The 17570-nt window shown below is 39.4% G+C and overlaps 1 protein-coding gene across 2 annotated transcripts; it reads right to left on the bottom strand.

Moving 5' to 3' along the window:
• Nucleotides 1-629: 629 nt before the first annotated feature.
• On the bottom strand, nucleotides 630-7677 carry SMIM30 (small integral membrane protein 30). 2 transcript variants are annotated; one of them, XM_025167973.2, is made up of 3 exons: nucleotides 7605-7677; nucleotides 7205-7272; nucleotides 630-3910 (listed from the first exon to the last, which is right to left on the bottom strand). In XM_025167973.2, exon 3 carries the CDS (start codon nucleotides 3880-3882, stop codon nucleotides 3685-3687), a length of 198 nt encoding a protein of 65 aa, XP_025023741.1. In that variant the 5' UTR covers nucleotides 3883-3910; nucleotides 7205-7272; nucleotides 7605-7677; the 3' UTR covers nucleotides 630-3684. The 2 variants fall into 2 exon arrangements, with proteins under 2 accessions (XP_025023741.1, XP_025023742.1); XM_025167974.2 differs by lacking the exons at nucleotides 7205-7272; nucleotides 7605-7677 and adding an exon at nucleotides 6711-7147.
• Nucleotides 7678-17570: the final 9893 nt, after the last annotated feature.

Genomic DNA, 17570 nt, shown 5'->3' with positions numbered 1-17570 from the left:
TTCCCAGAATTTAAATATGAAAATAAGCTCAGATTCTGGTGACTTGATGGATATATCCCTGTGGCTTTCCTGACAACAGTAAAAATGTGGTTTGACATTATCTTCTTCTAGGATGTTTTCTTAGTTCCCAGTCTAATCTAAAGCTGTTTTTCTCTGGAAATCTTCAATCCAGGCACTAACCAGGATAGATCCTGCTTAGGTTCCCAGACCAGACTAGGTCAGTCAGACATGGTTGCCTGCTGAGTCATTCAAGTGGTACTAGACAGTAATACATCTGCAATGTTTTTTGGGTTTTTGAGCCAGTGCATCAATACCACGCTTTGAAGCTTTCCTTTGTTTCAAATGAAAACATGAAAGCCACTTGATTTTAACAACAGGGATGGAAAGAACAGAAAATCCATTTACCACAAAGCTTCTATATAGTACAATCTTAAACACGGACGACCTATGTCCATCCTCCAGTATGCCACTTTAAACTACTCTGGATTCATTTATAAAGTATATCTTTTTGGATCCCAGGGTCTAGGCGAGGGTAGGAGTGTAGAAATATCTCCAAACCACAAGCCCAAGCATCAGGGCTTTTACGTGAGAAGGGGAAAAGGAAAAGATCAGAAATAATGGGTTACAGGTATACTTCAAAAAGTTTATTTCCTTGTATTTTAAACACCAGCCACAAACCCAAAAACTACATGTCCAAAATGAGAGCATCACAATGATATTAATAATTTATTTTTGGTGTCATAACTAGGATATTCCCCCCCTTGGAAGTGTGTCAGAATTTGAGCCTCTTGTAGATGCACCTCTAAATCTTGAAATATTGAGTACCTTCCAATGACCAATGTTGTGTATACTACTACATGAAGCACATACTGCATAACTACCAATATAATATATGCAGTAAGACAGCAGTGAAGAGGGAGGATTGGAATTTAGTATTATGATTTGATGGGATAACTTTAAACTTGCCCACAAAATATATAGAGATTAAGATTATACACACACACACACATTCCGCAAAAATATTCTAAATGAATTTTACTCCAAGCACTTCCACATATTCTATTGTCAAAATATCTGAAAACTTCAAGATGTAAGTTTACCACTTGTTTCAAAGGGAGTAATATTTGCCAGGTATTACTGATGAGGAGGAGTTGCTGAAAAGGAGAAATATTTTGCATCTTGAAATCAATTATAAGAAAGTATTTTCAGTAAATTCCTTTGACAATTTCCATATTACTATCATAACTGAATGATTCAGGTAAAAAACATATTTTATGAAAAATTGAGAGAGGGTGAAAAAAAAATCCCACACGCACAAACTACCCCTCGCCTCTCAAAATCTAATTTGCCAGTTAGCAGAACCCAGAGGTACTCTAATAGTCTGGCTAGCAGTATTGCAAAAACAGAAACTTTCAAACTTGTGGGCATATTTGGAATGTTGAAGTACCACAGATAACATGAAGCAATGATTTGCTGAAATGGGTATCCCTTCTTCATAATCTTGTACAGTAGAAACTTAGCTCCAACATGTAAACTTTCTCCTTTAAATTCAGCCAAACTGTTCAGTATTTCTGCCCTCTACTTCTAGGAAAAATTCGTAAGAGCCAGTACTGTAATTATAATTACAACTTTCTCTCTTTAGAACCACCCTCTTCTTTCTTATTTTCCCCTCTCCTTCAAATACAGTCACATATGTGCTCTTCCAAGTTTCATCTGTGGGATCCCAATCATTCCATTGCTCTTTATCCTTCCCAACCACATCTTTGAATCTCCTTCTATTCATCCCATTGGACTGTCCCCAGCTCTGCATTCTCTACTTCTTCCCCGTATGTGGTTCTCTATGGCACTCCTCTTATCTCACTACCATCCCCATGCCTCAGCACCTTACCAGTCAATGGCCGTGGGATCTATCCTTTCTTCTCTTTGCTTCTTTCAGGCTGCCAGAAATACTTCCAAATCAGGTGCTGGCATCCAGCTGCCTGCAATCTTTATGCCCTAAATATATCTTTGGATCTGCTTTAAGTTGGCTGGAGACCAATACTTCACGCTGAAGTACTCCCCACCCTTTCTAATTTTAAAAATAAAAGAAACAGTTTTTAAAAATCACAAGCATTCAGCATTTTGCAAGTGTAAGAAAAGATTTACATGGTGGAATCCAATCCCATGTGAGATATTACAAAATCACATTCCTTGCAGCTATCTACCTAAATGGCATCAAACATTTTTAGAAGATGCTTAAAAGAGTCAGTAACGTAATAAGGCAAGTATCTGCAGCAGAGAATCCAACGCAGGACAGACATGTAGATTGTGCATGCACTATGAGAAAATGCCTTTAAAGTACATTAGAATAATATATTTCTGCTTTATCAGTCATATTTAGACTTTTAAACCATTGGTGATAATACTCTTACAATGAGTCTGAATGTGCATGTTAAGAAAATTCCTACATTTCTCTTATTACCAAACTTGATTTGTGGTAATAATATTGTTTTAACATAAGCTTCAACAATGCTCTTGTTAAATTTAGGCACATTTTCAATATCTAAGTGTTCAATCATGGGCGAATTGAACACAGCAGCAAAGAGCATATTAAAAGAGCATGGAGGTTATTGTTTAAGTTGTAAACTTTGTGGAGTTTATTTAGTTACACTGGAAGACCAGGAATAAACCATTGTTCAATTCTCACTAATCCTTCACCTCATTTAATACTTTGAAAATAGTGAGAGTTTCACAATTTATTAAAAAGGTTGCAAACAGTACAAGTCAGGAGATACATACTGTATAGAAAAGGTTTGGTCATTTAAACATTGTTCCCAGCAATTTTTCTGTAGAACAACTGAGAGGTCATAAAATTTAATCTATGAGGAATGTTTCTACACATTCTACTAAATGAGTAGAAAGCATACTAGGAAAAAAGTCAGGCTTCCTATACATTCAAGCCTGCATGGGCAAGAATAGCTGTGTCCATTTCTCCAAGTAGAAAACTTGGCATCTCCCCCTCCCCGCCACATATTTTAGATTACAATTCTGATAAATCAAATGGCTGATGGTCAGGGATTATGGGAGTTGCAGTCTAAACATTTGATGGCACTGGATTACATACTGTTATATTAGAATATCTGCAATCGTTTAAGGAGATAATGGCCCAACTTTTCAACATTAATTGTACCAGAAATTTTAACTCAATGAAAACAACAAAACATTGGATAGTACACATCAACTTGACCTTACCACAAAATACTTTGGTTTAATTTGGAAAAAAAATAGAGAAACGTTTCATCAGAAGAAGAAAAAAAGAGTCCCTAAATTAATTTAGGAGGATAGTTATGTTTCCCTAGTCATATATTTTCTGTATATCAGTTTGAATGCAAACCATATTTCCTCTTTCACCCTCTCAACATTTCTCACTGCACCTCAGTTAACAACTTATATTGGTGTTTTTTTTCTTTTGCAAATGAAAACCAATAGCATTCTCTTTTAAGGCAACGTCTTAATTACATATAAAATGTTCTTTTGAACTCAAGGCAGCTTTCTCCACAATCTTCCCCTTGGGAGTGATCTCTCTTCTTGAGCAGTACATGGCAATAAAGATTTGATGCATTGGGGAACATCTTGAAACTCTTCTTTAACTGTAACAACATCCAACAAGGCAGTTGCACTTGACCTGGACATTTTGGACTAAAGTCATTGCTCTCCATTTCGTCGTCTTGCATATAGACCGAGGCAGGCACAGAATCCAATGCAACTGAGAGCCACACCTAGCAACAAGGCTAATGCATCGCCGGTATCCAAAGCTTCCACCACAGGCAGGCCAAAAAGCAACAAGAAAAATACCAAGAAGAGTTGTGAAGCATTCCTGGTGGCAGCCATGTTCCCAGTCATTACTGATCAGATGACCCTGAAGAAAAGACTAAATACATAGAATTGGCCAATCAGATGTATTTTAAACACAGAGAGGAAAGTAAACACATTGTGAGGGCTACTAGATACCAAGTAGAGCCCAGTTTCTCTAAGTTATCTGTGTGCACCAGCATAACAGTCAAGGCCTTTGGGAAAGGAGCTAAGTGTAGATGAGAAACATTTCACTGTGCAAGAAAGAGAATGGGAGAAATGCTGCTTGCAGTAAGTTCTCATTTATTCTTCCAGTAAGGCAGCCATTCTCCCCACTCCATTACCCCATCCCAACTAGTTTCCCCACATTTTTCTTTATAGGCTGTATTTCATAATCATTAAGCAATACACATTCCAGCTGCAGATTGTGTGGCTCTACTGTGAAGCATGGGTGGTGTGGTTCTGGCCACATAAGCATTATGCCATCAGAAACAAAGGGAATGATGAAGTTATGGCAGAGGTGCTAAACAGAAGTACCCTGGGCTGTATATGGTCCTGTGACCCCTCTTTCTTCAGCACCCAAAGCCATATTTGGGTACAATTTTCCTACTGCTTTGTGGTGGCAAAAACCTAAAATAATCTGTATTTTAAATGATATAACAAAGAAGTTTCTCCTTCTCCCTATAGTAGAGTTCAGATACAATGATCTTTGGCTGATACACAAGAGTAGAGTAGATTATTCTCAGAATATGCTGAAAATGGTCCTTCCCTATCCATCTCGTCACAGTTTACGCCACTTTATTTTATTTATATATTGACTGACTGACTGACTGACTGACTGACTGACAGATAGATAGAACAATTACATTCAACACAGGACAGGAATCATGGTATCATGAATGTGGAAGGGCTAATTTTGGCCAATGAGTCCAACCCAACTATCCCCAATAGCTGGTTGTCCAACCTCTGCTAGAACACACCCAAAGAAAGGAAGTCCACCACCTCTCCGACTCCATTGTCAATTTGCTTTTACTGCTAGGAAGTTTTTTTTTTTTTAATAGCCAGAATCTGCCTTCCTCAAATTTTAGGATTAAGAATAAGGAGTAAATCATAATTTCTCAGTTTGAATATAGAGAATTTTGTGGTTTAAACATGCACACCACTGACAGAGCAAAAGTCCACAGCTGGAACCATCATGTCTGAACCATGTAGGTAATTAGAAGTAAGATGCTCCCTCTAACCTTTTCTGATCCAGAGTGTGTTATTAGTATAAATACTTACTTTTTCAACTGGAAAAGTTGAAAAATGAACACCCATCGTAAAATGAGAAATAGTTTTTGTGTTGTTAATATCTTAGTTATAAACACTATGAGGAGAGTTTAAGAATTCCATAAACTGTCCAAAGACTACTGAAAATTCTTATTTATATTGGGAAGGAAAGTTTAGCTAAAAGTCTCTCACTGATATTTTTAGGATGTTCTATGGCTTTTGGGATGCAGCCTTGTGGACATGCAAATAGTATCCTATCCAAACTGACAGCCAGTTCAGTGTAGTGGTGAAGGTGCTGACCTAGAAAGCAGGAGACTGTGAATTCTAGGCCTCCCTTAGACATGAAGCCAGCTGGATGACATTGGGCCAGTCACTCTCTTTCAGCCCAACCCACCTCATAGGGTTGTTGCTGTGAGCAAAAATAGGAGGCAGGAGTATTAAGTATGTTCACCGCCTTGATTACATATAAAAAAGGCAGGATAAAAATATAATCATAATCCTCACTAAGGCCAGCTCTGTAATACAACTTAAGCACTTGCAACATTTAAACAGTTCTCAACCTTGTCCAATACAGTCCACCATGTGCTTTTGCACACAGGAAGAAAAGAAGGGTAAAAATGCCCCCAAGAGCTCAGCTCTTAGTGATTTAATAGATTTATCAATGCATTTTTCTTGGCAATGTACTGAAGTGCTTTCTTTTTGCCTTTTCCACTTCCCAATCTAGCCTACAGCCCTGATTTTAATTAGTAGTCTCCCATCCCAACACTGCCATGTCCAACCCTACTGACTTGTTGACCCAAGGAAAGATGTAATAGTAACAGTAACAGCAATAGCAGTCTTTTCTTCAGAAATGTGATGCTCTTGTTGAAATGCTTCCCTACTATCACAGCTCCTATACTGGGAAAATAAATACTTAAACTGGAAAAAATTATCCTGCCTCAGGGCGAGACGTTCTGACAGTCTCATAAGTGAAGCAAATAACTTATTGCAGAACATAACCTACATACTGACCTTGACATGCCTGTTTTAATACATGTTTACATTTATTTATTACAGATCAGTGATTCTAAAAGGCCAATTTGAAAGAAGAAAGCACAAGCCAATTTGTTTGTTGCAATTACACAGCTGGGAATCAGAAATTCTGAAATGGACAGCAAATTGCCAGGTGACCTTCAAGTACCCTCTACTAACACATAAATTAAATAATCCCTATGATCATGGAACAAAACTGTTTTTGCTTAAACATAAAAAGTCATGCTTTATTTAAGCCACTCGTGCTTACATTTGTTAGTGGGCCTTTACACAGTCACACTGTATGGCCAGTACAACTCTAACAAATTATATTTAGGCCATGCAACACATACATTTTGATTAAATTAGATAATTTACAATGGTCTTATGATTCTGAGCTACGAAATATGAAACCACATGGTACACTAAGCTAAGGGGCATCCTGCTCTTCTTCCCATTCTAGCATTTGTATTGATTGCCAAGGCCACATAAAATAAGGCTTGACAAATATGCAGGCACGAGATACAAAATACTCATTCCACCACCCAAGAACACAAAGCATTACTTTAAGGATTCCCTTTAGAACAAGAGTCAATTACCAGGAGCCAGTTTGGTGTAGGGTTAAGGTACCAGGCTGGAAACTGGAAGACGGTGAGTTCTAGTGCCACCTTAGGCACGAAGCCAGCTGGGTGACCTTGGGCCAGTCCCTCTCCCTCAGCCCTAGGAAGGAGGCATGGGCAAACCACTTCCGGAAAAACCTTGCCAAGAAAACTGCAGGGATTTGTCCAGGAAGTCACTAGAAGTCAACAATGACTCAAAGGCACCAAATCTATCTATCTATCTATCTATCTATCTATCTATCTATCTATCTATCTATCTATCTAGGGACAAAAAACGAAGACATCAAAACACTTATTGTAAGCTTTGTCCAGAATGTGAAACAAATTAGCAAGGGAGCCTGTAGTATCTTAAAGATTTAACAGATTTATTGCTGCGTAAACCTGCAGGCACGCAGGATGCGGCCACTCTTCTGGAAAACTCAGGTGAAAGATAACCCGGCAATTCCGAGAAACGCCCACTGAAAGCCGCTCACCTGGGGGAATCTGTCTTCTTTCCTTCTTTGGCCAACTTCGAGGTCTTGGAAACCATCCGGCCGCCCTACTAAAGAAAGGAGAAGGGAGGGAGAACGCGCACCCGAAAGCAAGCTTGCTCGGTTCCCCGAAACGGATTAAACCCGCGAGAGATCCACTGACGCCAGTGAGAGGCTGGAGGCAGATTAAGGGACGTCCAGATCAAATGCTTCGAGTCACGTGCGGCAGCAACCCTCAGCTACCCGCGCTAGCTTCCTCGGAAAGCACGTGGCTCAGCTAGAGCCAGGGCCGCTATCAAGAAGGAACGGACCATTGAACCACAAAGGATTATCTGGGGCGTTCCGGGCACCCACCCCTAAAGCATTAGCCTTCCGTGCCCGTGGAGCAAACGACGAGATTTACCTTCCGGGAAGCGGCCATTACCAGAAGAAAGAAGAGGACCTGATTGGCTTGCGCAATCCGAAACCGTCGGTGCCTACAACTTCCGTCATGCATTGCGCAACGGTCTCGTTAACCCCTGAGTGCCTAAGAGACTCTGAATGCTCCTTGGGGCGTTACTTGCAATCCCACGCGTCTTTTGGTGTTGCAGTCAGGTGAAATTCAGGCCTTAATCCAGTGTTTCTCAAACTTGGCAACTTTAAGATGTGTGGACTTCAGCTTCCAGGATTCCCCCGCCAGCACTGGCTGGGCAATTCTGGAAGCTGAAGCCCACAAAAGTTGCCAGGTTTGAGAAACAGTCCTTTAATCTAAGGCGACCATAACTTTCTGCAATAACCGATGCGGCCACTAGAGAGTAGCAAAGTGATACAGAACACACTGACCTTTTGCCGCCATCTAACGGGTGTCCAGATTTTTAAAGTCCAGGTATGTTAGTCCTGTTTTAACACTTCGCGGTGAAACTGCTTCCCCTTGTCCAAATCATAATAAAACCGCAGCGAAATGGAGCGAAAATTTGCTGTGGAAATCCAGCAGTTCTATTCAGTTGCAAAGAAATACATCTTTACTAATGCAACAAATTGAGGATCAAATAAGAATAAGATAAATTTAAATTCTTTAATTCTAAATGTTACATAGATAATGAGGATGGATGGATGGATAGTTGGATGGACAGACAGACAGATAGTTATAGAAATGCCCTCTAAGGTAAGAACAACTCTGTACAGTAATAATAAGATTATTATTATTGGCATACCTAAAATATATATATATTTTAAAAAAACTAAAATAAGCTGTCATTTTATTTAAGATAAAATAATGACAACTGAAAGCGCAGGAAATATATATAAGCAAATATTACAAAATGAAATAACTAAAATATACTAAATTTGTGCTGGAGCAGTCGTGCCCTGTCTTATGATTTCTAGTTGGAGAAGCTGTTTCACAGGATGGAAAAGTCCAGATAGGGTTGACTCTTATAAGCACCTAAGGCTGTTCAGTGCATCGGAAGTTCCATCAGAATACGCAGGAACTCAGATTGTATGGATCCTATGCATTCCAAAGGCTGGCACAACAGGGAACTAACAAATTCTCTGAACCATTATGCCAGTCACATGGAAACAATTGAAGACAGAGCTTTTCCTGAGGGCTTTTGGGTGTTGACGCCAGGTATTGTTTTGGGTCCATAAGTATTGTATTTTTTTGTTTTATGATTATATTATTTTCTTTTGTGAGACTCTGTTGATGATTGCAGTGAGAAATAATGATTAATAAATACATATTCAGGACCACACATTAAAGACATTCCTCTTTATGCATGGGTCATTGTGTAACCTCAACTTATGATAAAAAAAAACATTTTTATCCACCTATCAAGTTCTTCCCAAGGACCTGGGATAGGCAGATGCTGTTTGATGGTGTTAAAGGTATCACCGCCGGTTGCAAGCTGTTCCAAGTAAAGCTGCATTTTGCAATTGACTGAATGGTGATTTTGTCAATGCTGATGGTCTTCAAGTGGTGCTCCAGAAGTTTTGGGATTGCACCTAAGGCACCTATTGCTATTAGTACTATCTTTGCTTTCTTTTGCCACAGACGTTCTATTTGCAGTTCTTTATTTTGTGATTTTCTCCATTTCTTTCTCTTCTATTCTGCTATCTCCAGGTATTGCAATGTCCACTATCCAGACCTTTTTGTCTTTCTTATCAACAATTGTTAAGTCTGGGGTGTTGTGTGGCAGGTGCTGGTCTGTTTGAATTCTAAAGTCCCAGAGCACTTTAGCGTCTTCATTTTTTATTACTTTGCCTGTTTTGTGGTCCCCCCAGTTCTTGCTCGCAGGCAAATGGTATTTCTTGCAGATATTCCAATGCACCATTGTTGCTACTTTGTCATGCTGTTGTTTGTAGTCAGTCTGTGTGATCTTGCAGCAGCTGAGTAGGTGGTCCACTGTTTCTTCAGCTTCTTTGCAGAAGTGGCATTTGCTGTCTGTTGCTGTCTTCTCAATTTTGACTCTGTATGCATTTGTTCTTAAGGCTTGGTCTTGTTCAGCCAGAATTAGCCCCTCTGTCTCTTTCTTCAACTTTCCTGCTCTTAGCCATTGCTAGGTCTTGTTATTGTCTGCTTTGCCTGCTAGTGTGTGTGTGTGTGTGTGTGTGTGTGTGCGCGCGCGCTGGCCATGTAATACTTTGCTTTGCTGTGCCTCTTTTCTATTCTTCATCTGGTCTTTTTTATAGGCCAGTTTGGTTTCTTTGGTATTCAGTAAGTTTTCATGGTGTACTAGCTTCAGTGCATCTTCTTTACTGTCCTTCAGATATTCTTCTAATCCCCTTTTTTCTTCTTCAACTGTCTGGTGAACTTGCAACATTCCACACCCATCAATGCTCCTTGGTAAGTAGAGTCTGTCAAGATTGCTGCGTGGATGAAGGGCATGATTCATTGTCATTTTTCTGGTCTTCCTATCCAGGGCTTCTAGTTCTGTTTGAGTCCAGTCCACTATTCCAGCTGTGTATCTAATGTCTGGAATTGCCCAGGTGTTAATTGCCTTGCTGGCATTTCCTCCACTGAGTTTGGCCTTTAAGATCTTCTTCACTCTCATGATGTTGTATGGCACCTTTTATTTCCCAGGTTCCAATAAAGCCAAATAAAGAGACTTGAGACGAGGCTTCTTTAAGATAACAGATGTATATTGATCAAGACACAGCTGGGTGACTCCAATCAACACCCATTAGAAAGGAATGTTGAAGGAATCACACCTCACAAAGCAAACATCAGAGTTTTATAGACATCCATTAATGTATGCAGGTGATACATTCCCCTATATCCATACATGGGGTTTTGGGGATGGTCTAAGGAGGGGTTGAGGTGGTCCCTGAAAGTTGAATCTAAGTTTAACTTTTTTTCCTTCTTATCTATCCTTTGGAATCCCAAACCTTTCTCTCCGGACATCGGCCTAACACCAGCCTGGTACAGAATTAATTTATGGCTACAGGCCTCTGGTTAATTGCTTTTAAGGGAGATGGGGTAGGAGAATGGTGTGCTCTTTATAAAGTAAGTTAACCCCTTAGAATAGAGTGCACTCTTACAGGTATAGTTATACATTATGTGAAACATATCTATATCTCTATAAAATATATATAGAATATAAAATTGTGTACTAAAATAATGCCCTTCAATGTATTCACTACTAAGCTTCTTCTTGACTTCAGTGTGCTTGATGTTGTCAGCTTGAAGAATGTCCAGGTATTTGTAGAGATCTTCTTCATCCAGACTCTTGATGTTATTTCTTTAGGGCACCTTTATTCCTTCAGTTTTCACTATTTTTCCCCTGTTGATGGTAAGGGTGGCACATCTGTCCAGTCCAAACTCCACTGCAATATCTTGGCTGTATATTCGGACAGAGTTGAGCAGCGATTCTATTTCAGACGGGGTTTTTCCATACAGCTGCAGATCATCCATGTAAAGGAGATGGGATGGCCTGGCAGATTTTTTTGATGTTTGATGGCCATGACCTGATTTGTTCAGTATTGTTGACAGAGGAATCAATGCAATGACAAACAGTTGTGGTGATAGTGAGTCTCCTTGAAAGATTCCTCTCTTGATATTAGCCTCTCCCAGTCTATCACCATTGACTAGCAACTGTATCTTTCCTTGTGCCATTGATCTTTGCACAAAGCTTCTGATGTTTCTATTAACTCCTGTTATTTCTAGGCACTTGATTATCCAATCTTGTGGCAGGGAGTTGAATGCCTTCTTGTAATCAATCCAGGCTACATTCAAGTTGGTCTTCCTTCTCTTGCAGTTTTCCAAAATCATTTTGTCAGTTAGGGGCTGATCTTCTGTCCCTCTGCTGTTTGGGCGGTTTCCTTTCTGCTCAAATGGAAAGAGCTTGTTTTCAACTAGATGCTGTTGGACTGCATCGGTTACCACACCAGTTAGCAATTTAAAAGTTGTTGGCAAGCAGGTAATTGGTTTGTAGTTGTCTGGTACTGCCCCTTTTGTTGGATCTTTCATTGTCAGGTAGGTTTTGACAGATATTAACCAATCTTCAATTTCACCTCCTTGCAGTTTGTTGTTAAACTGCTTGGCAATGAGTGGGTGCAGACCAATCAGATGTTTCAACCAAAAACCATGCAGTTCATCTTCACCTGGTGAAGATGATCAATTCTTGATCTTTGTTGCCCATTTCTGCTGTTATTACAAGTTGTTTTATTTCAGCTTCTTTTTCATTCTTATCTACCTCCTTTATCCAAGCTGCATTCTTGTTGCATTTCTTTGGATTGTCCCACAGCTGCACCCAGAACCGCACTGTTTCTTCTTTGTCAGGTGTTGACTGGTTCATTGCAGTCACTCCATTGATGGATCAATAGAAACATTTCTGATTCGACTGAAATTGGAAATTCTGCCTATAGTGTGCAATTCAAGTTTCATATCTGCTGATCTTTTTGGCTATGCTGTTATTTGCTGCTTTATTATTTCCAGTGCTTCTTTGATCTTCCTTGTTTCTAGGTGCTATTTCTTGATCAGGTATTTTTTCGTCTTGTTCTTCAGCTTCTTTTCTTTCATCTGCTCTAGCTTGCTTGCATCTGATTTTAGCTTGCTGATCTTATTTTCCAACCTGATCTTCCATTTTGGTGGTGCACCGTTTGGCTTTTTTTCTTGTTTGTTGACTTTTGCATTCAAGGTATTCAGTTATAACTGCCGCTGTGATGTACATTAGTTGGCTTGTTTCTTGCAGTGACTTATGGTGCTTATATTTGGTATTACAATATTGGCATCTTTTAATATTTGTGCTAGCTGTTTCTTTGTTAACAAGCTTCAATGCAGGCAGCCTTATTCTGTTGTTTTTGTGCTGTTCTAGATGCTCAGTTATTCTTTGTTTCAATTCCTCTTGTTTTTTAGTTAGAGGGCTTTGTTCTTTCTGAGGAGAAGGCAGAGGAGGGGGTGCCTGGTTTGGGAATGAAAATGATTCAGTAGCTATGCTGGCTTCCTCTACTGCCGACTCCTCTATAATCTGAGCTACTTCTGGCAAGGCTTCAATTTCTTTGTCTTGGTAGAACTTTGCAGTTCTTCCAATTCTACTTCTGTGAATACCTTATTTTGTATCGTAAATCAGTATTGACCTGCTAGCCTCTGTTCTGTTATTTCTGATTCTGGACATTGTTCTTTGTGGGACTGGTGCAGTCTTTTCAGATATCCTCTTCTTATGGGCTCAATTTGTAATAGCAGATCATTATTTCTTTGTTTTCAGTCTTTGCATATTTGCAATGGGTAAACAACGTTTCTTCCAGTAGTCCTGCAGCTGCAGGCCCTAATTGCTCAGCCAACAGTCCTGAGCCCTATAGCCCACCTGTCACCAGATGTCCAGGAACTAGAATACCTAGTGTGGACCTTGTTGACCCAGGCGATGACCGATCCGGTATAGGTTTCTGTAAATTACATCTCACCATATTGTTTATGGGAGAGACACTCTTCGTCTGGCTCCTCTGATGAGACCGGACCAGTATGGTTGAACTGGCACTCCTCCTCAGGGTGTGCAAGCCCCACAACCATATCAAGGTAGTGTCTCACTGGGGGAATAATAATAATAATTTACATTTGTATTCTGCTGACTCCTAACAACCCTGGGTGGTTATCAGAGCTTCATATGGGTCCTCCTGATGCATTAATGTTTCTAGGTAAACAAATAACACGAATGTTTGGTGCTTGTTTCATTTATTTCATAAACAAAGTCATTCAACATGCAGTGGGCCAGTGTGAAAAAGCAGCCACCACTTTAGATTCAGTAATGGGTGACACAACCTTTTGCTGTTATAACTGTGTCCAAGTGCTTTGTGTAATCAGTGATCAGTCTCACACCACTCTGTAGGAATGTTGCCCCATTCCTCCATAGCAAACTGTTTCACCTCAGTAGCATTTGAGAGTTTTCTAGCATGCTCATCTCAGTTCCTGCCAAACTACTATTAGATTTAGGGCTGGATTTGACTAGGCCATTTCAAAACACAGAATTTGTTCTTCATCTATTCTGTTGTAGACTTCCTTATCTGTTTTGTATCTTTTTCTTGCTTCATGACCCACCTGGACTTCAGCTGAGAGGTAGATGGCCTAATATTCCCCTGCTGAATTCTTTGATACAAAGCAGAATTCATCCTTCTCTTGATGAAGGCAATTTGTCCAGCTACTGAAGCAGCAAAGCATCCCCAGACCATAATACTGCATCCCTGGATGTTGTCCTGAAGTTCTTTGTGACTTCTTGGATGATTTTATGCTATACCCGTGAAGTAATTTTGACAGGTCAGCTGCTCTTGGGAAGACTGACCATTGTTGCAAATCTTCTCCATTTCAAAATTTTTCTTTAACTATGAATTGGTAGGGCTGTGGGTTTAAAAAAAAGTTTTCCAGATCGATGGACATCAGAGTTTCTCTTAAATGGGGCCTGAAGTCTCTCTAGAATATGTATGGTGAGAACTGGCTAGCAAAATGCTGGTAAGTGGTGCTGTCCATATTTAATGTATGGTGCACAATAAGGTAAGAGATTGGTGGATTCTCTGGCTTTATTTCCCTCCCCTCCCACCACCAGCCAGTGGGAATGCATCCACCAAGCACTCTTCTGAACATGGTTGGGGCTAGGGCCAGGGTTGGAGAAGACATGCATTTTATGAATGGCAAGACTCACTCTGGATTTTGTACAAGTGTTTTGCACTGGTGGATTCAAAATTATACTAAGTAACAGCTGGCAGGTGCTATAGTAGAGGCCGTACAATAAAGCAGGACACTGTCAATGTACTGCAGAACCCCTCCCACTGTACCTTTGAGCTATTGCTTGTGCTAATTTAGATAATGGCTTTAGTGCTCTTCTGAACGAGCGCTAAACACATGTTCCTATAGAATCTCTGATAGGACTGTGCAGAGAAATGGGAAAGAGTTCTTCTGCTACACCATGCAAATCTTTGCCATGCTTTTGTTAGATATTTGAACCAGCTCATCTGATTCTCTTACTACCTCTCCTAGCCTGAGAGAGCTACTAAGTGGAATAGGATTTCCTTCTATGTCTCTATCGATCGTTTGCTGACAAAAATCACAAAAAGCAGTGTGAATGAAATGTGATGCTATTAGTAAGAATATCTCAAGTTGGTACCTTTTATCCTGACTCAAAGCAAGCAGCCAGATAATTTTATTCTGATTGTGACAGTGTAAAACATTCCTGTCAGTTTTGGTACTTCTAATTATGCAAATAAAAAAAAGGTATCAATAATAAAGAAGATATGTAAGCATAGATGGTCACTTACATAATTAAAAATGCTGATTCAAGTATTTTGTTAAAAACTCATGAAAGACAAATTGTCAACCATAGCACTAATAACGAAATTAAAAAAAAATAGTAGTTTATGCTTCAGTAGTAGTTGATGCTGTAGTAGTTGATGCTTCAGTTTATTGTAAATGAAATAGTTCATTGCACCATTCTGCTTATTTCTTTATTAGAAGGAGCATTACAGTTCCAGGAGACGCTATGTCTGCATTCTAAATGCAACCATTATTGTATTTTAAAGCATCTTATTATGGAGAATTTGTACCATATTATACGTATATATTCAAAAATAATTAAAATAAGACACTGATGTGATAATAGTCCTTTTCTTGACTGAAACGTATATATATTTTTAAATACCCAGTTAGAAATCCTATTATATAATTATAATAGTATTAACATCAGTGAATAGCCACCATTTCTAGTGGTGTATTTTAAATATTTTTTTCCCTTTAACTGACTCTCTTTTTCTCTTTCTCTCTCTCCAGACTAAGTCATTTTTGGTTCAGATAATAGCTTTTTATAATAATAATAATAATAATAATAATAATAATAATAATTATTATTATTATTATTATTACTATTATTATTTTATTTTAATGAGTGACATGGATATGTACCTGAAATTAGTGTGGAAAAAGATCCACACTAGATATGTACCATTACTTTGCACATTTGTTCACATGTATGAAAGTGTAGCCTTTCCCAGCCTGGCCCTAATGCTATTCACAACTAGCACTATTAAAATCTTTGGCAATTTTGCCTGGTCTTTTTGAGAACCGCAGTCCCAATAAATGAGAAGAATGCTAGCTTTGGAAAGTAAACAAATTCAATCATTCTTCAGTACTATGGTGCCCCCAATCAGCTCAGGCCAAGGGCACAATCATATTGTAGATTTGTATATGTGTGTGTGCTTGTGTGTGCGCCTTTGAGTCAGTGCTGGCTCCTGGTGACTGCCTGGACAAGTCCCAGCAGTTTGTCATCACTTTCTTCCGAGGGCTCAGACATGATTGCTCCAAAGTCACCCAGCCAGCTTTGTGCCTAAGGCAAGACTAGAACTCAGAGTTTCTAGCCTAGCGCTTTTAACCACAACACCAAACTGGTTCTCTTTATAGGAATAGGGCTGTATTAATTTGCTTTTTGAAAAAACAAGGAGCCTTGGAGCCATGAGTACCACTGGAGGGAGGTAGTTCTGTAAAGTGGGGGCTATTACTGGAAAAGGCCTATTTTCTTGTCTATATCCAGACAGGAAGGGGGATTCTCAACAGGCCTTCTCTTGATTTTGATTGATTTGATTTTGACTGATTGACCAGATGGGAAGATTCAACTCTGGCAAGGCATTGCCTGATGTATTCTGGGTCTGCAACATGCCAGGCTTTAAATGAAATATCCAGCACTTTGAATTGGGCCCAGAAAGCATTTAAAATACAGGAAGTCCTCACTTAACAATCAAATTTACAATGGCGCTGAAAAAAGTGACTGACAACCGGTCCTTACACTCACAACAGTCACAGGGTCCTGCAGTCACATGATCACCATTTGCAACCTTCCCAGCTGGCTTCTGATAAGCAAAGCCAATGGGGAAGCTGGCAGGAAGTTGCAAGTCACAGTCATGTAATGACGCGCTTAGCGACCACAGCTGATTCACTTAATGACTGCAGTGGGACTTCTGGAACTGCTGTCGTAAGTCAGCATGGTCACGTGATGTTTTGCTTGATGACCGCTTTGCTTAGTGATGGAGTTACTGGTCCCAATTAGGGTCGTTAAGCAAGGACTACTATAAGTCTCATTCTGCACTGGCAGGACTGTTCCACCAGCAATCTTGACACTGCGTTTTGTATCAGCTGTACTTTCCAGATCATTTCCAGAGGCAGTCCCACATAATTTTGAAAGGTTTTGATAACCCTAAACAAAATCTCAGATTATCAGAAATGACTACAAGATCCTTTACCTGCCCAATGGTGGAACTGGCTCTTACAGTTAATAATTCTTACATATGAGTTTCTACACATATGCATGGTGGGAAAACAAGTTAGTTACGTGTGTACACATTTGTCTGTTGAAAGTTCTCTCATGACATTTTCTGTAACCTCTGGAGGGCCTTGTTCTAACAGTAGAGAATTAAATCTTTCTCAGATAAATAAATATAAAGGACATATTGACCTGAATCTTTCTCCTAAAATTATTGTGCATTATTGCCTTCTGATTTAGAAATAATAGGTCTCTGGGGCCTTTTAGAGCTATAACTTTCATTTCATATGGCTCTACAGATGCTCTAAAATTGCCATGGCTAAACACACATTGGTTCTCTTTAAAGCAGCTTTAGATTCTGATCTGTCTCAAATACTTCCATAAATCTGTACTGATTCCAAATTGGAATCATTTAAAAACTCAGAGGGATTATAATAACCCACTTCTTTGTCATTTATTTATTTATACAATGTATACAGCTGCCATCTCATTCTCACAACTCTGGGCAGCTAACAATATGTTAAAAACCAACAAAGAACATAGAAGCAATATACAACATACAATGAATAATGCTCCAGAGCCCACCAAAAGCATTTCTCATTCAAACGATTCATCTAACATCCTGGCCCCAGCCAGGTTTTCAAGGGCTTCCTGAAGGT

This window comes from Python bivittatus, unplaced genomic scaffold, assembly GCF_059951505.1.
Source record: "Python bivittatus isolate LINGU-HERP-01145 unplaced genomic scaffold, Pbiv_v1 ctg000330_np1212, whole genome shotgun sequence".
Classification (NCBI taxonomy): domain Eukaryota; kingdom Metazoa; phylum Chordata; class Lepidosauria; order Squamata; family Pythonidae; genus Python; species Python bivittatus.
This window is presented reverse-complemented; position numbering and strand designations above follow the sequence as displayed.